Raw genomic sequence first — 23,478 nt, forward strand, 5'->3', positions numbered from 1 at the left:
CTCCTTCCTCCGGAAACATGCGAAGAGTGGTTACCGTAGAATGAGGAGGGCAGCATGGCTTGAGTGGCGAAGCGACGCGGGGCTGGCCTCCAGCGGCTGCTGCAAACCGTTCCACCCGAGGAGAAGCTCAGCGGCTGTTGCGCAGCTCGCCTGAAAGGCGGACTGGATGAAAGCACTGCTCGAACTAGTATGTATGTAAACGTGATAAGAGCTTTATAATTATACACATATCAATGTCGATGGCTACTTCGTCACGTCAATATATCGTAAAATGAAAATACTTCAAAAGCTATCGCTTAGTCACGCTTTACACACTGGTAACCGTCCTGTAAGTTCAGTGAGCCCTGGCTTAACAACACCTTTATTCGAGTGTCCGGTGGTGTCACTGTAGACGAAAAAAAGTACAGCGAAGCTCATGATTGAACAGCGTTCTCGATGAGGGCGGAAAGGTCGTGCAGCGCACGTGTTTTCATTTGCGGATGAATGGAGGTGACTGATCCCGCTGCCTCAAAGTAAAAACTAGTTACAAAAAAAAAACAAGCAGCGGAGTACTGGAATGCAGCGCGAACGGACGTCGGGCACCGCGACAGTGCGACAGCGGGCAATTCGCAAGCTCCCTTCGCAGCAAACCTGCGTTGAGGACTGCTAGCAGGTGTGCCTTTCCGTAGTGCCGGACTAGGCAAAAACCGAGCTCCTCCATTAGCAGCAGTTCTCGCTGTGCGCCTCATCCTCGTCTTTGATACACATGTGGTCACTACGACCTGCATTGTGAACCTCCACGACCGAGCACTACGCAAGTGACCGAAGTGTGATGGTGAGGCACGAACCTCTTATTCAATGGCGTAATTTTTTATGCTTATCGTGAAGTTCTCATGTCTTTAATAATAATAATAATAATTGGTTTTGGGGGAAAGGAAATGGCGCAGTATCTGTCTCATATATCGCTGGACACCTGAAGCGCGCAGTAAGGGAAGGGTAAAGGAGGGAGTGAAAGAAGAAAGGAAGAGAGAGTTGCCGTAGTGGAGGGCTCCGGAATAATTTCTTTAATAACGTTTTTCTTTTGCGTCCTCAGTGCAGTGTGTTAGCAACATGTTTGCTACGAACAACAGAATGGAGGCGATGATGTCAAAGTGGGCGCAGAAACTGCTGAGTATTATCACAAGTGATCGCGTTTTAAGTGCTATTCGTTTTGTTGATTTGCTGTGTTTAACGATAGCATGTACGGAAGAAGCGGACGCCTGCCGCTCCGATGGACGTTGGCATGTTTTGACGCTGAGCGAGAGAAACCCGCAACGGTAACCTTTAAAAATTGGTTGCCTGAGCTAACACTAGCGCCTCGTCTTCGCGCTCTGGGTGCGCTATTCCGCTAAGCGCGCAAATGCGCAAAGCCCACCGTACTAAATCCGTGTGCTAGTATTTAGATATATGAACGCGTTTGGATGAAATGAATATATTTATTTATGATCCCTGAGCGAGATCACGTTTTTCCGTAGTTAGATTAATATAATAAATATTTAATATTTTTTTTTGTTTTTTTGTAGTATGACATATGTTACAGTAACAACCTAAAATATTTCAAGAATCTCATTCTTCTTACAAAATATCTTACTGCTTACTTTAGACACCGCACTTTCAATTGATGATTTTACAGTATGCTAGTAGATCTCTGAGCTCGAATTACAAATTTCAGAACGATGAAGAGAACTAAATTTTGTACTCACAGATATTCGCAATTTTCAGGCGGCACGTATTTGAAGCGCTAGAAGTTATCGCTAGTACTTGGTCAGTAGTCCTTACCAAAACGTTGAACTAAAGATGCTGCCAACATAGGAAGTGTTTCAAGCCTTCCTTCTCGAAGCTGCATTAAAAATTAAAATAGCTTAATTCGTGCTGAAGGTGCCAATCCTGATGTTCACATTTGGCAATTTGAAAAATAAATTGCAGCAGGTACATTTATATGCTGCAGTTTTTCTATACTCAGAGTCTTTCATCATTGCAGAGCACGAAGCTACTATTTTTATCACCGTGCTGTGAATTCCTCTTCCACACATTACTGGATAATTCCACGGAGTTCTTATTCTGTCTATTGAACTGAACTGCAGCACATGAAGGAATAACAAAGTACATGTGATTTCTGCCGGTTTCTTTCGATTACACATATCATTTAGGCGTCGCTCGAGACTGCGTAATCCGACATCGTAGACTTTGCTAAGTTGAGTGCCTCTCCCACAACTGAAGGCCATCTAGCAACAGGAGTTTCCTAATGGCGTGAGGGGTGACGTCACGAGTAGCGCTTATAGCGCAAGAATACATTGGCTTCACATGGCGCACTCTGCTAGAAAGGATTTGAGTGTCAAAATCCTTGAAGCGCACGTGGTGTGGTTCTGATGCCACGAATTTCTGAAAAGATATGAATCATGTTTGAAAGTTCCTGGTTGATTTTTATCGCAAACATCCTCAAAAATAACATGAATATTTTGCATAAACACTACGTACAATTAGGCCGTGCTTAAAATATATTAAACTCCACCGAAAAAAAAGTGAAAGAAGAAATCGAAATAGTATCACACCGCAGCACAACTCCCATTGTCTCAGTGCCGTTTGAGGACGGTAAACACCTAAACCCGCCAATTCCATATTATGCCTACTATGGCACAAAGCAACAAGAGATTTATTGAGGCTTTTGTGTGGAGCAAACTCTGTTATGCTGGTTAAAAATGTGGCCAATCTATTGTATTTACCATGGGCTGCGCGTTGACCATTGTGGATGCCCAACGGTATAAAATCGGGTTTCTATATTGCAGCGAATCTTTGCAGTGTTTGTTCATTCTTCAAATCTGCCGCCACGATGCTTCATCGCTATGTTTACGACGCAAGACGCGACTAGATTTATCTCGATTGATCGCAGCCAGGCATAGCTGATTCTATGTTGTTCCAGAATGTTCTAGTAACTTTGCACGCTTTATCTGTAAAGTTCCCTATCAGATTTAAATTGAGCACGGCCGACAGCGGTGGGCATTCTGTTCGGCGACCGCCGAGCACGCTTGTCGCTTCGCCGCCGCCGAGTGATTCAGTCCATTTTGGGCGCAAGTCAGCCCAATAAACAGTTTTCTTTTAAAACACCTTTTGTCCGTCTTCATCGCTGCTTCGACTGCCGTCACCACTACGTGACAATATTTTGGAGGATGATATTTTCTGGCAAATATTATATGGTGCCTTACCGACTCCACGGTGCTGGGATCTAGGGGCTCTCGCCAATGTGGCAAGGGCTCCTTGCCAGCGGGGGTGCCTCTTGCTAAAGCCGTTGTCGTCGCTTCGGCGGACGTAGTTGCGACGCGGGTCTCTTCTTTCAGTCCTTTTTTCTCACATCCATGGCCTCCGCGATCAAGCCGCCGCTGCTGGAACCGATCGCGGAGGCCAAGTCACATTTCTTTTAATTCTCCTACTGTCCGCACGTAGCAGTAATTGAGGCTTAGCTCTAGGGTCACTAGAATCTGAAAATTTTTCCAGTGGCTGAGGGACCGCCAGGGGGCGTCGAGGAGTACGGACGCGTTTCACGTCGGCTCCGCGAAATCAGTGATTTCATGGCGGATTTTTTCCTACGTTGACCGTAAATGTCCTTGAAACCTGTTTCCTAAGGTGCAAGTAACCCGAGGATACGACATTTGTGCCTGTAAGTGCATCTTTAAAGCCTATATCGTCACTCCAAGTTCGCCAGCGCTACACGCTACGATAGGCCTACTTCGACCGGGAAGGCGGCGACCGGCGAGCTCCCGCCATCGCCGACCGCGCCTGGCTCCACGATGACGATGGAAGTGGCGGTGGTGGGAACCGACATCGACCCCAAAGAAACCGAAAAAGAAGAATGGATTATGCGACTGAAGAAGCGAGCGGAAAAATTGGAGAACAACGAACGCCACCTAGGACACCCACATGGTGCCGGAGACGCGGCGACAGCGAAAGCCGCCACTGTTGCGACGACCGACGGCAGTGACACGAGAGCCTACAGAGAGGTGGGACGGAAACTCGCTGAACGTTCAATAGCCTCAGACCTCCCGAGACTTCCAGCGACCGGATGAAAAGTAGTTCTGCGTCCCAAAGAAGGACTCACAATGCTGAAGAGCACCACCGAGATGAGAATTGCGGCGGCCATCAGGGAGAACGCCGGAATCAAGGACGAGGAGGCACTGAAGGACAGACTAGCTATAAACGCCAAGCAAGGAACGATTACCTACCACTCGCCTAGCTACGAAAACGCGAGGAAGGTGGAGAAACTTGAAACTGTCAAGATCGGAGACAAGGAACGCGGTGTGACCACCTACATGAACGCACCAGAGAGTTGCGGCAGGGGAGTCATCCATGGAATTGATGTGGAATACACACACAAGTATGTACTAGAAGGACTGAACATTAACGGATTCAACCCTCTAGTCATAGATGCACGAAGAATGGGGAAGACTAAATCTTTCCTAATCACCTTTGAAGAAGAGAAAGTACCACTTAGAGTAGTCTTGAGCGGAATCACTTTCAAGTGCTTTCTATACAAGAAACGCTATGAGGTCTGTTACAAGTGCGGAGGACTTGGCCACCGCTCGGACGTCTGCGACAGTGAGGTGACCAAGTGCCGCGGCTGTGGCATGACATCGCCCCCCGAGGGGCACCAATGTACACCGCAGTGCCAACTATGTGGCAAAGAACACTACACCGGGGACAAGAGGTGCAAAAATCTCTTTCGCACCCCTTATATTGTCAAGAAACGCCAATGGGAAGCCAAACAGGAGGCTGAAGAAGCGAAGCAAGAAGACCGAAGGAACAGCCGCTCCCGTGATAGATCCGGCAGCAGAACGAGGTTTCGGTCAGAGTCGTTCCCCCGGCTACAAACCGGACAGCAACAGCCACGCAAGGAGCAAGCTGCAAAGGTGAGCTGGCCAGCTAAAGTTTCCCAGGACTCCGAGACAGTTAAAGAATTAAAAGAACTTATTAAACAGCAGGCAGATCAGGTTAAGACTTTAACTGATTATATTAAGAAGCAAGAAGAGCGGATCAAAATGCTAGAAACGACAGCTAAACAACCCGAGGAAAACAAACCGCAACAGGAAAAGGCAATGGCGCCTATGCAAGTGGAGCAGGATAGAGAGGTTGAGACAGAGAAGGTTGAAAAACCCCCTTCAAAAAAGAAACGTACCAAAGAGTCGGATCTTGAGACCAAATTCGAACAACTAAACGACAAACAACAACAGGACATGAAACTACTGAACGGAACACTAATGCAATTCATGAAACAAGTCACAGAAACGATCAGAGCAGAATTTGCAAAGCGAGACGCTGCTCTCACGGCGGAATTTGAGAAAAGGGACCAATGGATATACGCGGAATTCCAAGCAACCAAAAATGCCTTGGCCAAAGAACAATAATACTATCTGGCAGTGGAACTGTAGGGGCTTTCTGCGTAAACGGGCCGTTTTACAATCGTTCCTTGCAAACGGAGACAAACCCGAAATTATAGCTTTACAAGAGCGCGGGAAAAACGCGAAGCTGCCCGGTTACAAATCGTACCCGGGCCGAGGGGACAACACGCAGGTTGCCACCCTTGTCAAACGCAACGTTACCGCGCTGCAGCACGAGACAGGGCACGTCCAATTAGATCACACTCTAATCGAAATGATACCGCGTAAGCGGAGAGAGAACAGCCTATTCGTCTTAAACGTATACAGCTCTCCGAAACAGAGAAAGGATTGCGGCTTCGACAGGCTATTCGCAAAAACGAAACAGATAGCGGGCAAAAACCCTATCGTCATTGTCGGGGACTTTAACGCTCATCATCCCGCATGGGGATACAAATATACGCAAATCAAGGGCAGAGAACTCTGGGACAGCATTCTCCACAATGAGCTCATCTTGATCACTGACCCCATCAAACCAACAAGACTGGGCAATAGCGTGAGTAGGGACACTACACCTGACTTAACACTCACCGGAGGCCAAATCACGGCAAGGTGGTGTAACACGGGGGAGGACCTAGGAAGCGACCACAAAATTATTGAGATTGTGGTAGAAGACGGACCGCCCACACCGAGACCCAAAAAGGTCGCAGCGGTAAATTGGGATCTATTCAGGGCGAACCTTCCTACGCGAGACGCAATCAGGGACATAGAATCTTGGGGCACAGACCTTCTCGCAGCAGTTAAAGAAGCCACCGAAGAGGTGGAAGCAGACGAAACGCAAGAGGAGGTAGACAGGCGTATGATAGGCCTGTGGCGCAAGAAAAGGGAGCTAGAAGAAAACCTTGCTCAAAACAAGGGGAACAGAAACATACGTAAGCTCCTAGCCAAACTGAATAGAGATATCGAGGAGCACGCGCTGAACTTAACCAGACAAAACTGGGGTAGTATCTGCGAGCAGATGGACCGCAGAATCAGCAAAGCCAACACGTGGAAAATGCTCAGACATCTCTTAGACCCGGACAAGACAAAGTATGAGGCACGACAACAACTACAGAAACTCGTATATAAATACGAAGGCACTAGCGATCAACTAATCTCTGAAGTAAGGGACAGGTACTTGAGGTGCACACCACCCACACCCCTCCCCGAGTACAAGGGCGCAGAGAATCCTCTTCTAGATGGGCCCATCACCATCGGAGAGGTTAGGGCGGAGTTGAACAGACTCAGAACTAAAACTGCGGCAGGTCCAGACAGAATCAGCAATCGCATGCTGAGGAATTTGGATGATGCATCAATTAGAAACCTAACAGCGTACATGCAGGAATGTTGGGACAAGGGCCGAATACCACCTTCGTGGAAAGAGGCCAACCTAGTCCTTATTCCAAAACCAGGTAAGAAACTAAGTCTCGAAAACCTGAGGCCCATTTCGCTTACCTCATGTGTAGGTAAGCTAATGGAGCACGTTATTCAAACGAGGCGAAACAGATTCCTAGAAGAACAAAAGCTTTACCCCGACACAATGATCGGATTCAGGACACATCTTTCTGCATGCGATGTTATGCTTCAACTTAAAGAACAAGTGCTAGACAACGAAACAGCTGATACCAGAGTAATAGTCGGCCTTGACGTGGCCAAAGCTTTTGACAACGTTGACCACGCAGCCATACTAGAACGCTTAGAAACTCTAAATGTAGGGGGAAAGGTATACAACTACGTGAAGGACTTTCTTTCAAACAGAACAGTTACTATCAGCCTAGGAGGGAAGGAAGAGAAAGGCATAAGGCTGGGCAACAAAGGTACTCCCCAAGGCTCGGTCCTATCACCGACACTCTTCAATATTGCAATGATTGGCTTACCACAGAAATTGACGCGTATAGAAGGGCTCAACCACACAATATACGCGGACGACCTCACCCTCTGGGTTACCAGAGGCAGTGACGCGCACATCGAAGGTACCCTCCAAAGAGCGATCGAGGAAATTGAGTCGTACCTAAAACAAGTAGGACTCAAATGTTCTGCCGAGAAATCTGAAGCGCTCTTCCTCGGCCCACAAAAGAGACAAACAAAGCCCCATGAACATGGGATAACGCTAACGGTAAACGGGGACAAAATACCATCAGTGGAGATGATTAGAGTACTGGGTCTTAGGATACAGACAAACGGTAAGAACACCGAAACGATACGAAAACTCGAATCGAGTGTAAGCCAGACGTGTAGGCTACTCAAAAGAATAGCAAATAAACACGCGGTAATGAAGGAGACGAACCTCTTAAGACTAGTTCAGTCATTTGTAATCAGCAGAATCACATACGTGGCACCATACCTACGGCTAGCCAAAGCAGAAAAAAACAAGATTGAAATCGTAATTAGGAAGGGCGTCAAAACCGCTCTGGGCCTCCCCCCGTACACATCCACCCAGAAAATTCTGAACATGGGGATTTCAAACACCCTAGACGAGCTCATTGAGGCTACCAGAGTAGCGCAACAACAACGACTTCTACGCAGCCATTCGGGGCTAAAAATACTAGAAAAGCTAGGCTTCGAACCTCGAGCGCGGCGCAAACACACGGAGAATATCCCAACAGACATAAGGAACAAAATCAGAATCCCACCACTCCCAAGGAATATGCATCCGGTACACCATGAGGGTAGGCGAAAGGACAGAGCGAAAGCTCTGCAGAAAAAATTAGCCAATAGACAGGACGTGGTTTACACGGACGTGGCGGAATATGAAGGCAGAACGGGTTTCGTAGCCCTGGCGACCAGGGAGGGCGGAGACCGAGTCTCGTGCTGCAGCACCCAAAAGAGTGATGCAACAGCGGCTGAGGAGGTAGCCATTGCGCTGGCTTTAACTCAACGGAATGTTAGGGTGATTATAACAGATTCCAAATCGGCTATCCGCGACTACAACGCAGGCAGGGTATCTGTCGAAGCAGTCAAAATTCTCACAGCCGGCCCGACACCGGCAGAACTAATTAACCTTGTTTGGACTCCGGCCCACGAGGGCCTCCGGGGAAACGAGACAGCGCACGCATTGGCCCGAGGACTCACACACCGGGACCCCAATGCGGTCTCGTCGAGTAGAGAGTCCCTTCAGACGAGCGAGGAGCTGAACACGTACCAAGATATTCTTAACCATTACAGATTAGGAAGACAGACATTACCTGGAGCATGCAAGGGCCTCAGCAAAAAGGAAGAGGTCATATGGAGAAAGTTACAGGCGGGAGTTTTTCCAAACCCACTCGCACTAAGCAGATGGCATCCGGCGATCCAAGACCCCAGGTGTAAACAGTGTAATGAAATAGCAGACATGATCCACATGGTGTGGACATGCCCTAGCCACAACGAACCAGACAGGAATATAGAGTCCTGGGAGGCTTTAATGGCCAGCCAGAAAGAAGAAGAACAAAAAGAAGTCATCCGTCTGGCCCTGGACACCGCTGAATCCCAAGGGATCCCAGCCTGCTGAAAGGGGAGGAAGATGACGGCGGTCAAGACTCGTCTTTTTCGCCCTCTGATTCCTTGACGGGTGCAAATAAAGTTATTTCATCATCATCATCATCATCATCCAGTGGCTCTACTTAGCTTGAGCCAGTGGACAGGATCGTCGCACTTTCCTTTTCATTATTCCTTCAGTCTCAACAACAAGTATCGTATGTTCCTGAATCGATGTAGTGGGGGTGAAGGCCAGTTGCCTAGTTATATACTTCAGGAAACCAATTATTCTATTCTTTTGACGTTGTACCTAGGGGCGACGACTTTAAAATTACGGGTCGTAAATGTCAGGAAGGTTTTACTTTAACACAATGGTTGAACAATTACTAACACCGAGCTAATATAACGGTGCCATTCGGGTAATGATCGACTTGTGCTACCTGGTGGCGTGCACTGTCCATCTAAAACGTTGACTTACGAAATCGCTCTAGTCAGCTTTCCTCGTGGAGCTGCCACGAATTCCAAATTGGGTAAGTGCACTCGTTATTCCTGCTGTGGTTATGGGATGATTCTCAAGTTGTGGCTACTATTATTCTGGGCCAGCTGGTTCGACATGTTCAAGGGCAAAAATATCCGCGACAGGTACAGGACGTAGGAAGTGAAGTGGACAGGACGAGCGGCAACTAGCAACTGGGGTTTATTGGAAAGGACATGGTCAGAAAAGTGTGCGCCTGCGCAAACCGTACCACAACAGAGTAAGGTGAACGGCCGTGGCAGAATTCACGCAAAATGGTATTGAACCTGACGAAAATAAAGCAGAAGGCACCAAGAAAAAAAAATTTGGAGGACGCTTAAGCTTCGTCTTTAAGAGTGAGACGCGACAGTGTGTCGCAGCGTTTCCAAGAGTCCACGGAACGCCATCGCCCGTTCGGCGCGACGCGTGGCCCGTTGGACAATTTAAGGAAGGGACGACTGTCTCACATATTTCGATGAACACCCGAACCGGGCCGTAAATGAAGGAAAATGAAATGAAAATTGGTTTTAAGGAAAGGAAATGACGCCTGTCTCACAATTCTCCTGGACACCCGAACCGCGCCGTAAGGGAAGGAAAACCACTTCCCTTATGGCGCGGTTCAGGTGTCCACCAAGATGTGACACATACTGCGTCATTTTTTGCTCACGGCCAACGCCGCCGACGACTCCGGCTTTTCTGCGACACGCTGTCGCGTTAAAAGAAAAAAAGCGCATACCTATCTCGGCAAAAACTGAGTGTCCTTATCTACAGCCACAGAAGGCTCACTAATGCGTGTGTCATAGTCCGCATGCATGCCACTTCTAAAATTTTCTTTTTTTTTTGGTCGCAGAAGAAGGCCGTGCAAGCGCTTTTGCGCTTCTTACAATCAACCGGGCTGTGTGAAAGACTAACTGGAACGCCTTGTGTGTGTGTGTCTCCATGTGTGCATGTTCCTTTTTTCCCCCTTTTTTTTGCGTTTACCTCTCTGTCATCTTTCTAACCCCTATCCCCCATCCCCAGTGTAGGGTAGCAAACCGGAGACTCACATCTGGTTAACCTCCCTGCGTTTCCTTCATTCTCTCTCTCTCTCTCTTTTTTAGCCTAGAATTTTCCCTCACAATGGCAGTTACTTTGTTCAGCTCAGGGTAGCACCCCTGGCATTCCCTTCAATATTTTGGGAGATTGGCGCCATTGTCTTGCGCGTTGCTATATTTCGCTGTTAGGATAAAAACAGTACTTCACATGTTTCCAATGTCATGAAGCTGTTGGGCAACGCTGAAACTGTTTTTTTTTTATTTTGACTGTCGGTCCCTTTGCAGGAGGCCATGGATAATGAGGACATTGCAATCACTGGATTATCGGCTCGATTCCCACAAGCGGATGATCTGGCCGAGTTCAAGGAAAAACTCTACGCGGGTTTCGACTTTATCACGGCCGATGAGGCTCGCTGGCCTCGAGGTATGAGCAACGCACACGGATCCACTGGTGTAAAATTAGGCTTTGAATGGATTGAAACCTCAAGGTTCCATTGCCCAAAGTGTCATCCGCTGCCGCACTAAAAGATGGGTTTAGCGTATACAATTGAAAAAAAGATTTTTTTGGTTTGAACCAACCCATGTTCCTGCTCTACAGTTGACCGCGAAGTCACACCTATGTTAGATCACAAAACCTTATTCAAAGGGAAGGAATTGCAAGAAAAAATGCAGTTCCGGAGTCAGTTAAAAAAAACAAATACAATGAAGTGACATCTTTCATTTGGCTTAAATTCCTGAAACCAACTGGTATCTCTTGTGTCAAGAGAAACAACAAGGAGAAATCGCTTGCGATTACCCTAATCGAGCTGGTGCCCGAGGAAACAGAAACTAAGCTACACTGAGAACCGGTTATGTTAGGCGTCCAGTGCCCGGGCGGAGGCAGAAATTCTCTGCGATTCCGGGTCCTCTTGCAGAACCTACACAACACTTAAACTTCAAACAAAAGAGGGGCCATATTCGCAGCGATTGTTTTGCCAATGCGTTCTTGTAGATACTTTTCCTTCGTAAATCCCACATTTGTTACCTTACGCCGACGACTGGCACTGCCTGCAAGGTTTACTTTGTGACTGCCCTCGGTTTCAGCGTGAGCGTGCCCTCCTGGCTGCAACACTCCGCCGTTTAGATCCTCGGCCCCTTACTGAAGCCAAGATTCTGGGTCCTTGGAGTAAGCCTTCATCGCAGAGGTCAGCTTTGAAGGCACTTTTCAAGTTCTTGAAGGACTCAGGACTAAGTGCTAGGTTGTGAACTATCAGTGTGTGTCCTGTGTACCCTGCAAGTAATGGCCAAAGGACATGTGGAAAGTGATCTCCTTTTGCTCTCTCCCCTTTCTATCACTCCCTCCATTCCCCTTCCCACAGGTAGGGTAACATACTGGGCGCCGCCTAGTTAACCTCTCTGCCTTTCCGTTCGTTTTTCTCTCTCTAGACCCTTACATCGCTGGTGTTGAGTGCCGCTGGAAAAGGGCTAAAATATTTAAATCTTGTCCGAATGTGCCCTCAGGATTTTTCATTTAAGCTTGAAACTGTGTTTATTTTCGCTGATCGCAGGTTACCTGGGTCTGCCCGAGCGCTTGGGCACAATCCGTGACCTGTCGCTCTTCGACGCCCACTTCTTCAACGTGCATCCCAGGCAGGCTCACGTAATGGACCCTCAGATGCGACTCTTGCTTGAGACATCTTACGAGGCCATGGTCGACGCCGGCTACGACCCTTGGACGCTAAGGGGTCGGAAAATTGGTGTGTTCGCCGGATGCGCCGAGACTGACTCTGACCAGGCGTTCTGCTCTGACCCGGACAAGATCGATGGCTACAGCTTGTTGGGCAGCTCCGGGGCCATGATCTCAAACCGGCTGTCTTACACATTCGACTTTCGTGGTGCGCAAATTTTGTTTCCGCTTGCTTTTGAAGCGAAAAGCATCACTATGCTATGTAACGCAGCCTTCAGCTAGGCAGCACAACGACCTTAAACGACCTTCAGTCCAACCAAGGATAGCTGTGCATGACCACTTGTGTTACAGTTATGGTGTCGAACCCTTGATCCCTGCCCTTGACGCATGACCTTTAGTTAACCTTTGAACTTTGATCTCTGACCTTTGACATTGGGTGACCTTTGGGTTGACCTTTGAACTCAAGAACCTCTGATGGGGTGATGTGAAGCCACGTGATGACATCCGGTGGGGGTGTCGTAAGACAATATGATACCACGTCATAGCTACGTGGTCGTGTGGGCGTATATAGAACGACTGTCGCGAGCGTGTAGCCGAGCTGCCATGGACGAGCCTCAGACGCTTAGAAAGCGTGCTTGCTTTTCGCTGAATTCCAGGATTATAGCCTAATTAAGCCACTGTAAATTTTATGGTACCAGCTACGCTCGCTAACTGCGCAGCCCACAATGCAGATTAACAAACATTAACAGCAAATTGAAGCAGGCAAAAGAATAAGGTCTCAAAATCTATCAGACGCTGTCTTTTCGCGTTCATCTGCAGTTGTGGCTAACGTTGGCTTTATTTGGCCCTATTTATTGGCACGGCTTTTTTGTCCCACTGATTTCGCAATGAATGAACCAGAACTGCATATTTTTTTTATTTCGCATTTGAAGCTGGTTCACTTAGCTTGCCAAACTACTGCTTTTCCGAGGGTTAAAGCTTTGAAGGGGAGAAACTAAGTTTTTCTTAAATAAACTAAATGAGCCAGAAGCAGCGCTTCAGCTGCTGACTAGTGTTACCTCTCACTGGCTGCACTTATCGCCTGATTGCATTATCTGCTAAGACTACGTATTGTAGATGTGGGCAGAAAACTTAACACCAAGAAATCTGTACAGTGTCGCCGTGCCTCGCTTTCAGGCCCTAGCGTCACCGTGGACACGGCATGCTCGTCCACCATAACGGCCCTCAACCAGGCCATACTGGCGCTTCGTTGTGGACAGTGCGAAGCGGCAATTGTCGCCGGATGCATGATAAGCTTGAAGCCGACTACAGCTGTGGGTTTCATGAAGCTGGGCATGCTTTCTCCAGATGGAATGTGCAAGGCCTTCGATTCACGCTGTAAGTATGCCGCCCACGCTTGTCCCTTTGTATCTAGGCTTTTATTGTTAGACAGTTTTGTGCTCAAACTAGGATGTGCTGTGCTCCGATACGCACCCTCAAAATAATCTCACAGCAGGGTATAACATTTAGGTTTTTGCATGGGGCGTAGTGGGACATAAGTTTTGCAACATGTAATATTGCGCGTATTGTGTACGCAGTAGAAAGAGGGTAAAAGATGGGATTCTTGGCAACACAATGCCAAGAGAAAATAGTTAAAGGGGACCCTCAGTCCGCTAGCCAAAGCTTCGACTAGTGGCCCAGATGACGGCAATGAGCTTACACCCCAAGAATTGGGTCCTTGCATCGTTTTAGTAGCGGTACGGAAAGCAGTGTACAGTCAACGGCACCCTTATGTCGAGCGCTCATGCAGTGCATACCTGGTAACAAAAAACTGAAATTAGACAGCAGCCCCTGACTTCTGAGCAAAGAGTTCCTGCCTACTTTGCTTGCGAGTCTATCTGGCACTACATCCGTGCATGTGTTACCTCAACCCTAGAGACTACGACAAGATCTGGATTTGTTTGAAGGGAAGTGCAGCGCTCAAGCGCTGTACACGAGCGTGGCGCAGACTGTACTGTCTAAGTGCAAAGTTCTCGCTGAGGATAGCAGCTTTCGCGAGCAAACACAAGCCTTCTCGAGTGAAGGTAGGCTAAGACCGTTCGTAGAGACTCTTTTTACTCCTGGCTCAAGCGGAAGTGAGACGGAGTGTGCAGATGTAATTCTTTGTGTGCAGGTAACGGCTTCGTCAGAAGTGAAACCGTGGGTGCGTTTTTTATTCAACGAGTCTCCGACGCTCGTCGTATTTACGCCAAGGTAATCCACGCCAAGGCCAGCGCGGACGGCAACAAAATTCAAGGTGATTGAACTGTACAAAAAATATCAATAGTGTGCTATTCTGTAACATGTTACCCAATGCACAGCCAAAGAAAAAGAAATATATTATTAATAGTGCACTTACCAGGGCGGTGTCTTTGGTTGGAAACGACAACATCCACCATCTTTCTACCAAAATAGCATAAAGGAAACCTGTACGTGTTAAATGTATGCAGTTGGAATTTATACATGTAGGTACACATGCATGTATAAGTTTTTCAGCCACGAGAACCTTGCGTTTCAGTCTACAGTCGGTTGTATAAGAAGCGAAATTGTATCGGTACAGCTTTTAGCAGGAACGGCAATGAGAAATCTATATTTACGTGAGACCAACGTACTCTACGATTTATTGCGAGCAATCTCCATCCAAAGACGCGAAAGTTCATTCGCACCAGACCGCTTTAAAGGGCGCTTTGACGCTACTTGCGATTTTTTAGATTCCTGCTAACTTTTGCAATTTTTGTCCCATTAATGCGCAGTGATGACCACCGCAACATTTATCACTCGCTTAGGTTCTTCAGGAATCACAATATTAGCCCTTTAGGTTTCTTTCCCACATATGTCACTTCTGGCAAGACAGTACCTCCCTCTCCTTAAGCACACACAGTGAAAGCGCAGAAGGCTTCGTATTCAATGCAGCTACAAACGCACTCTTGGCAAAATACGTGCTTTCAATCCATCCGCACTGCCTCATGCCATTTCACGTCTTAATCTTTTCGGCACAATCGTCTTCATTACCGATGTCGAATTGAGCCCCTGGACACACTACGTTCTATATAAGAGCATTTTGTTTACAACCTAGTTCTTTTTGTCGTTGCTGAGAAAGGCTTGTCATTTTTCTTTTCATGTCTCGCCGCATAACCACTATAGATTAATTTACAGTAAAGGAACCCACTAGTTACCACAAATAAACAAAAACAAAACACTTGAACGAGAGGCGCGGGAACATTTGAGCAGTAGACATATCTACTTGTATGACTTTACAAGAACTTATTGCTACCGCTTCTGTTGCTAACAATATGGTATCTTGCCTAACCCAAGGTGTGTATCGAAAGGCGACACTAACTGTGCGTTAAAGTCAGGAATATCCGAAGCGTCCGTCGGCTACATTACGTAAAAGGCGCGTAATGTGCATCTTCTACAATATTCCAGGAATCACTTACCCATCAGGAAAGGCCCAGGAAGAGCTTCTTCGGGAAATATACAGCGAAGCAAAGGTAGATCCTCTCGAAGTAGAGTATGTCGAGGCTCACGGAACTGGAACAAAGGCAGGAGACAAGGAGGAGATGGAAGCCATCACTAATGTCTTTTGCCAGCACGAGCGTCAGGGTCCTCTCAAGATTGGAGCCGTCAAGAGCAACGTAGGACACAACGAAGTTGCCTCTGGTAAGTGAATCAGTGCAGCGTGAATTCATTAAGCTTAGCGCTTTAGATAAACACCAAAGACAAAACAGAACACACGAAGACGGTCCAGCGTCAGTTAAGGCTAGAAGTGTTCCGTTGACTCGGAATTTTTTTCTAAAGCGTTCGGCATTATGAATTCAAATGATCATGAACAAATAGACTAAGTTTCCAGGAAAAGGTTAGCGCAAAATAGACCGGACTCAAGGATCGGACACACACAAGCGATTGTGTCCTGTAGTCTATTTTGCGCTGTACCTTTTCCTGTGAAATGTACGGATTAGCTCAGTCAAGTACTCTTTTATAAGTTTCCACTTTGATCAGTACAGAACTTTCCGGAGGAGTTCTTTTGCCCCGCACAGACCACCGCAAAAAAAAAAAAGCACGCATTGAGCCGCCAAAGCCCTCACCTTCGTACTGAAGCTTCTTACTCAACGAACACAAAGTTCTGGTAATTCATGTTTCACTTGATGAGCTGTGAAAGGCAATTTAACCGGCCAGCAAAGTTACTACTATAGAACATTACGACATTGCTTGGGCGCTGGTTTCTGTTTTATTTAATAAATTGGTGCATATATGTTGACGGTTATAAGGCTAGTTTGTGAAGTAAAAATCTTGAAGTTGAGTGCCCCTGCAAACGCAACGCATGCTGTGCAATGCACTGTGTTTGGTTTCCCTCCCAACAGTTCACTCTCCGTAAAGAATAAACAGCGGTTTTACAGTAAAGAGGGCCACCTCATATAAAATCAGAAGAAAAAGAGATCACAACTGCACGGTAACCGCCTCTATACTTTCTGATCGGGAGGCAGCGATGGTCAGCAGTGTTCTACTTTAATTTAAAACTTTCCATAGACGCATGCGGTCGTTGGTGTAAAACTGACATAGCAGTTAGCATAATTATCGCGTGGAGAGGAGTATTTTCTTCCATTTTTTTAATACTTGGAACAACGAATTCACCTTTCTATTCTTTAAAGGATTTTGTGTGAAGGGCATATTCGAAACAGTTAACCTCTGCAGACCCTCGGCTTTTTCCACGGTCATGTGTTAGCTGTCGGTTAGCTTTGGATGGCACCGTGGTCATTTAAGCAGTTAAAACGATGAGAACGCAGCACATTTTTAATGGTCACATTGCCTTGTTTTTGGTATAAACGTAGTCAAACATGATACTCCAGGAATCACGTGTTCTAGCTAATCTTGCTCTCTAACACTTCCTGCTTAGCCAAATATTTTGCATGACATACATCCGTCTCGATTTTCTCATAGACATCACAATAGTTGCTCACTCGGCCATTGCTGTGGAGAAGTGGGCGCAATAGGCTAAATTGTTTAAAGCTTCAAGTTTAACACGCAATTTCAGACTTGTCATATGCCGCCGCGGTGGCTGAGTGCTTATGACGCTCGACTGTTGACCCGAAAGACGTGGGTTCGATCTCGGCCGCGGCGGTCGAATTTCGATGGAGGCGAAATTCTACCGGCCCGTTTGCTGTGCGATGTCAGTGAACGTTAAAGAACTCAAGTTGGTCGAAATGTCCGGAGCCCTTCACTACGGCGTCCCTCATAGCCTGAGCCACGTTGGGACGTTAAACCCCCATAAACCGGAAACCAAAGCCGGCGTATTTCCTTTGATTAATGCGATGTTTGCGACTTTCTTTCGTCTATACAATACAGCGATTGTGCTTTAAGCCTGACGGCTGCCTGCATATCGACATCTTTTCGCAGGAATTAGCTCTATCACCAAAGTGATCTTAGCCATGGAAACTGGCACTATCGCGGCCAATCTGCACTTCGAAGAACCGAATCCCAACATTCCCTCACTCCACGACGGTAGTGTCGAAATCGTGGCCAAACCTACCAGCTTCAATGGCGGCGTGGTGGGACTGAATTCCTTCGGTTTTGGTGGATCCAGTGCACACGTCATCCTGGAGTCGAACCCGGGACCTCACGTGAACAGCGTTCCGCGTGGAAAGCCTGAACTCCCGCGACTCGTCCTTATGTCTGGAAGAAGCGAGGAATCGTTGGCGGTGAGCTCATCAGTCAGGAATATCGAAAGTGATTCACTGCTACTCTCAAACCGGTTCTAGCTAATCAAGAATATCGAAAGTGATTCACTGCTACTCTCAAAACTGTTCTAGTGGACCTCACAGGAGCGAATCAATGCACTAGACCATTCACTTTTAGAGGAATCTCACAACGCAATCACTGTTCTGCTCGGTGCACTGCATGCGATAAAATTATTCTCATTTTCTTTTCATTTTGCGGCACTTAAAGAGGCTTTCATGATTTCAGTTCATTCATACGCATAATTAAATACACTCCCCTAATTTGAACAGACCGTTAGCCAGTGAATGCAAAATAATATGCTTGAATTGGGCGCAACAGAATGGAAATTCGGCCTAGTTGGATAATGTTCAGGATGAAATGGGTGCGCAAACAAAACTGAGACACAGAATACAGGAAGGCGCCTGTCTTGTGGTCTTCTTTCTTTGTCTCAGCTTTGTTGGCGCGCCCATTATCATCCTGAACTCAGCTTCAATGGTTTTCTTTGTATGCGAGCTTCTGGCAAGATAAAAAATCGGGGCACTATTTTTGGCAACATTCTACATTTCGCAGAAATGTTTCCTAGTGCAACGCAGGAAAAGCTATGAAGATTACTGCATACCACTCATTAAAAAGTTCTCTTACATTAACAAGGAATGAAAAACACCTGCGTAGCAACAAGCGGGATCGGCGGTCGTTGAAAAGAATGTGTGCAGTTCTTAGCCGCGCTCAATTTAAAGTTGGCAGTCAACCTTCAAGATAAAGAACCAAAAGCAACTACAACAATCTGGAAAAATGTAGAAGCAGTTGGGAGTGGCCACGATAAATCGATATATCTCGACGCATCTCGCGTCACGTACAAAATTATAAAGCCGTGGGCCGGCGGCTTTGAGCTGTGAAGAAACAAATAGAACAAAGATTCGCGGCAATATGTTTGTGAAGGGACGGAAGCCCTTGAGAAACCTATTTTTGAGGCTTTGTGCCGCGCCCCACTAATCTACAGGTGGCGTCAAATAAAGCTGATTGATTGAATTGTGATCAGTCTGCTCCTCGACAGTCATGAGTGTTTAAGGAACAGGGCTCAGGTGGGGCAGCGTGCGCCGCCATGCCATTCGAATGCTAAGATAACACTATAAAACATAGTGCGAGTGATAGCCTGAAACTTCAACTTGAATGTAATCCGTATTGTAATGGATACGAGGACGAAATGCTCACGGAAACGAGGATCAGTGTAGAAGCACGAAGTGATGTACATCTACAGAGATGGCGAGGTGTTTCTTAATACAAGATTAAATTCAGTGTTAAGAATGCAGGAATGCTCAAACGCTGCTTCAAGGTATGTGCAGACAGATGGGTGTTGGGCCAAGCAAGACCGAAAGCGCGCGTGCAGCTTTTCAGGACACTCCTTTTGTAAGAGAGAAAAATAAGAATATTGTTTTTGGTTGCGATGGCCCTTACCCAGAAAATGAGGAATATCTCGCACTGGTAGCACTCGATGATGAGTACACTTTACCCATTCCTGTAACAATGAAATTCTCCGTCTTCGGATAATGCTTGCGGAAGCCAGCGCTTAGCGGCCTTTATAAAAGTAATCGGAAAGTTACAAGGTGCAGTACGCTAGCATTTCACAAGCATGTGCAATAAATAGAGCATTTGGCGAGGTGTCATGTTTCCGGAGAATTCTTCGATCCTCTCGTGACACGCCCTACACCGCAGCGGAGTCAATCCCTGTGCTTTGCTTGTCTGTCGTCTTAATTCCGCCGCTGCAGAGCAAGTTGGAGCGAATGGAGGCCGACGGGCCGTACCCGGACTCTGCATTCGCCCTGCTAAACCGAATTGGGCAGCCCAGCGTCAAGCAGTTCCCGTACAGGGGCTTCGCTGTGGTGCCTGTGGACAACGCCGGGAGTGAAGTTGTCAAGGTCGTCGAGCAGGCGCCGCTGGAGAAGCGCCCCCTATGGTTCGTCTTCACCGGCATGGGCTGCCAGTGGAAAGCCATGGCGCGGCAGATGATGCAGTTCGACGTGTTTGCCCGTTCCATCTGCAAGACTCAGGAGCTCCTTAGGCAGTTCGGCATCGACCTGATTGAGTTAGTGACCAAGGACAATGAAGCCAGCAAGAGCATAGCTGCGACGCTCGCATCTATTACGGCTCTCCAGGTGCGCCCATTATGAGTCATTTAATAAAATGTAATGGGAATAACATTAGAGAAAGAGAACATTTCTGAGAGCAATATGTTGATAAGCACAAATTCTTAGCGAGAAATATTGGCGTAATCCCCTATAAAAATGGTCTACAGACAGTCTAAAGACTCTTTGTAGACTCTATTGCCTCCCTATAGATATTTATTTTGGTCTATTCATAGTCTGTCTATAGACAAAAGTCTATTAAAAGTGTATAGCCATAAATCTATAGGTTGTTGATAGACTATGTATAGCATTTGTATTGCCTATAGACTGTTCTCAAGGATTGGTATATAGAGAGTTTATAGACTATAAACAGAAGTTTATGGACAGTGTATAAACTTTCTAAAAATTTTGTAAGAGATAAATCATCATTACCACCATTTTGTCGTTCCTAACATCCCGCGCGCCATTATCAGGTCAAAATTGACTCTAAAATTTGTGCCCCTAGTCCACTGAGATATTGTAAAAATCTCTTACCCTACTCCCGTAGATCAGATATGGAAAGGAATAATAATAATAATAATAATAATAATAATAATAATAATAATAATAATAATAATAATAATAATAATAATAATAATAATAATAATAATATTAATAATAATAATAATAATAATAATAATAATAATAATAATATTAATAATAATAATAATAACAACAATAATAATAATAATAATAATAATATTATTAATAATAATAATAATAATAATAATAATAATAATAATAATAATAATAATAATAATGATAATAATAATAATAATAATAATAATAATAATAATAATAATAATAATAATAATAATAATAATAATAATAATAATAATAATAATAATAATAATAATAAATTGGTTTTTGAGGAAAGGAAAATGGCGCAGTATCTGTCTCATATATCGTTGGACACCTGAACCGCGCCGTTAGGAAAAGGATAAGGGAGGGAGTGAAAGAAGAAAGGAAGAGAGAGGGGCCTTAGTGGAGGGCTCCGGAATAATTTCGACCACCTGGGGATCTTTAACGTGCACTGACATCGCACAACACAGGGGCGCCTTTGGGTTTTGCCTCCATGAAAACGCAGCCGGCACGGTCGGGTTCGAAACCCGGGAACTCCGTATCAGTAGCCAAGCGCCCTAACCACTGAGCGACCACGGCGGGGAAGAAGTTTTGTAAAAAGAATAATTGGAAGAATGAGAAAGAAAACATGCTTATTATTCACACAAGCGCAAGCACTCATCCCTTTTTTGTTCATGACGAAAAATTCACCGGTGTTATGCTCCCACGTGCTTTTCCTTTTTGTTAACTGCGTTCAGGTGAATAGCCACCCGATTCTTGGCCGATCCCCCAGTGTGGGTATGTGCCATGTTTTGATAGGCTAACAACAACAGCAACAGCTCTAGTCCTTTTCGGTCTGTTGTTGGCGAGTGCTCTGAGTGGGCAAAGGGGACTTTCTATCTCTTTTTGTGCACTTTGTTAATAGGTGGCGCTGGTAGACATGCTTCAAGCCGTCGGCATTCAGCCCGATGGCATGGTGGGTCACTCGCTCGGTGAGCTTGGCTGCGCCTACGCCGATGGTTGCTTAACGGCTGACCAGTCCGTGCAGTGTGCATATTGGCGAGGACGCTGTGTCGATGTTGGAAATGTGGCACCCGGCGCCATGGCCGCCGTCGGTGAGTGTGGGTTGTTCAGGAGAGGGGAACATACAGTTCACAATGCGTTTGTGTTAACAATCGAATGTCATCCCCATTACAGATATTAAATGGCGTCTCGCAAGGGAGCGTGTTAGGTCCTCTTTTATTTAATCTATTCATTAACGACATAGTTTGTGTCGACACGACAGTTAATTTCGTTATATGTGCTGATGATTGCAATATTCTCCTTTCATATACAGATGCAAATAATTTAGTGATCAGATGTAATCATTTGCTTGAAAAAATTGGTCACTGGTCACAATCAAATCAACATAAAATCAATCTTAAAAAAAGCAAGGTCATGCTTTTCCGGGCTCGTAATAAAGTATTCGTTTTAGATCAACCAATTAAATTTGATGGACAGGATATTGAAGTGGTTGAGCAGCGCAAGATTCTAGGCGTGACATTCTCCTCATATTTAACATAGGATTTACACGTTGATTAATTATGTAAGAAGCTTTCCTCTGCAACTGGGGCAATATCACGTACACGCGCCATTCTTCCGGTAAAAATAAAACTTCAAATATATTACGCTTTGTTTGCCTCACAAATTAATTACTGCAGCTTGGTGTGGCTAACAACAACTAAACAGAACCTAAACAAAATTCTCGTGCTACAAAAAACGCTATTCATCATATATTTTGTCTAGGTTATCTATCTTCCACCCTACATTTTTTTTCCAGCAGTACAAAATTTTTCATGTAAACTGCATGAATGAATACAGACTCTTACGCTCACATTACTTTTCACCTGTCAGCTTTCGGTCACTTTTAGCAATTTCTTATCCATTGCAGCATCACCCTAACATCCTAAACACACGCAGTAAAGACACACGGCTCGTACCCTTTTTCCGCACTGATTACAAGCTCCAGTCTTTACGTGACAATCTTCCGTCCATATTAAACAAATATCAACACATCAAATGTTTGACCTCTGTTCAACTGCTAAATCTTTTTTCCAATTTGTAATGTGTTTTTTTGTTTTTTTTTCGCTACAATGTTTCTTAGTTATTCTTTTACAGCTTCCCTCCAATTGCTCACGAAGATGCCTTCTCATTATTCATGCGATTTGTGTCAATCTGTAACAAAAAATGCAGTCTTTGTGTACAAATTTTCTATCGAACTACCTGAAAGTGTTTCTTATTTTTTGTAAAGCTGAATATTTCATGTAAACCTTTTTTCATCATTTTTATTAGTGTTATTATTATTTAGTGGTCTCGTCTCTGCTGCCTTGTAAGGGTTGCCTGGGCCTCGTCAAGCTGTTTCATTACAGCTTTTAGTCCGGGTGACCCACCAGCCTTTCTGGTAAATAAAGATCAGTTCAGTTCAGTTCAGTCAATGTCATAGGTTTGTAGCCTACAACGACCACGGGCGAAGTGGAAATGCTGCAGGGTGGCCTCTCTGAAACCGAGGCTGTGCGGGGCGAGGAAGAAGCACTCACATTTTGCTCCTGAGGACATCCCTATCACCCGAGGGCAAGCTACCCTTCTGCGTAGCCGCTCCGGCAATTGTCGTTGAGAGCTACAAACTGGTTAAATGAGCGAGGGAGCCGCGGCAATATCAACATAATCATCATCATCATTGTCATCGTCATCATCACCATCATCAGCTGCAGCAGCATCCCCTGCAGGACAATAGCCCTTCCCATACCTCTCCAATTAACGCTGTCATACAATATTGCATACTTCTATTCCAAAGAATAGAGGGTTGCTCAAATTAACAGTTCATTCGAGCGAAGTCTGAGTCAGAGATGCACTCCTTGAAAGCGAAGGTTGTCAGCTGATAAAAATGGGA

General features: G+C 45.8%; 1 protein-coding gene across 1 annotated transcript in view; it reads left to right on the plus strand.

Annotated features, from left to right (window-relative positions):
* The first annotated feature begins 655 nt into the window (after window positions 1–655).
* The window catches only part of LOC144100922 (fatty acid synthase-like), a 71,297-nt gene continuing 48,474 nt past the window's right edge, over window positions 656–23,478 (plus strand). The window contains exons 1-9 of the mRNA XM_077633844.1: window positions 656–814; window positions 10,713–10,851; window positions 11,975–12,301; window positions 13,270–13,470; window positions 14,246–14,368; window positions 15,538–15,771; window positions 17,506–17,807; window positions 19,593–19,979; window positions 21,475–21,664. Coding sequence (XP_077489970.1) covers window positions 812–814; window positions 10,713–10,851; window positions 11,975–12,301; window positions 13,270–13,470; window positions 14,246–14,368; window positions 15,538–15,771; window positions 17,506–17,807; window positions 19,593–19,979; window positions 21,475–21,664 — 1,906 coding nt within the window. The 5' untranslated portion in view covers window positions 656–811. The remainder of the gene's footprint in view (window positions 815–10,712; window positions 10,852–11,974; window positions 12,302–13,269; window positions 13,471–14,245; window positions 14,369–15,537; window positions 15,772–17,505; window positions 17,808–19,592; window positions 19,980–21,474; window positions 21,665–23,478) is intronic.

This window comes from Amblyomma americanum, chromosome 8 (genome assembly GCF_052857255.1).
Source record: "Amblyomma americanum isolate KBUSLIRL-KWMA chromosome 8, ASM5285725v1, whole genome shotgun sequence".
In the NCBI taxonomy this organism is placed as follows: Eukaryota; Metazoa; Arthropoda; class Arachnida; order Ixodida; family Ixodidae; genus Amblyomma; species Amblyomma americanum.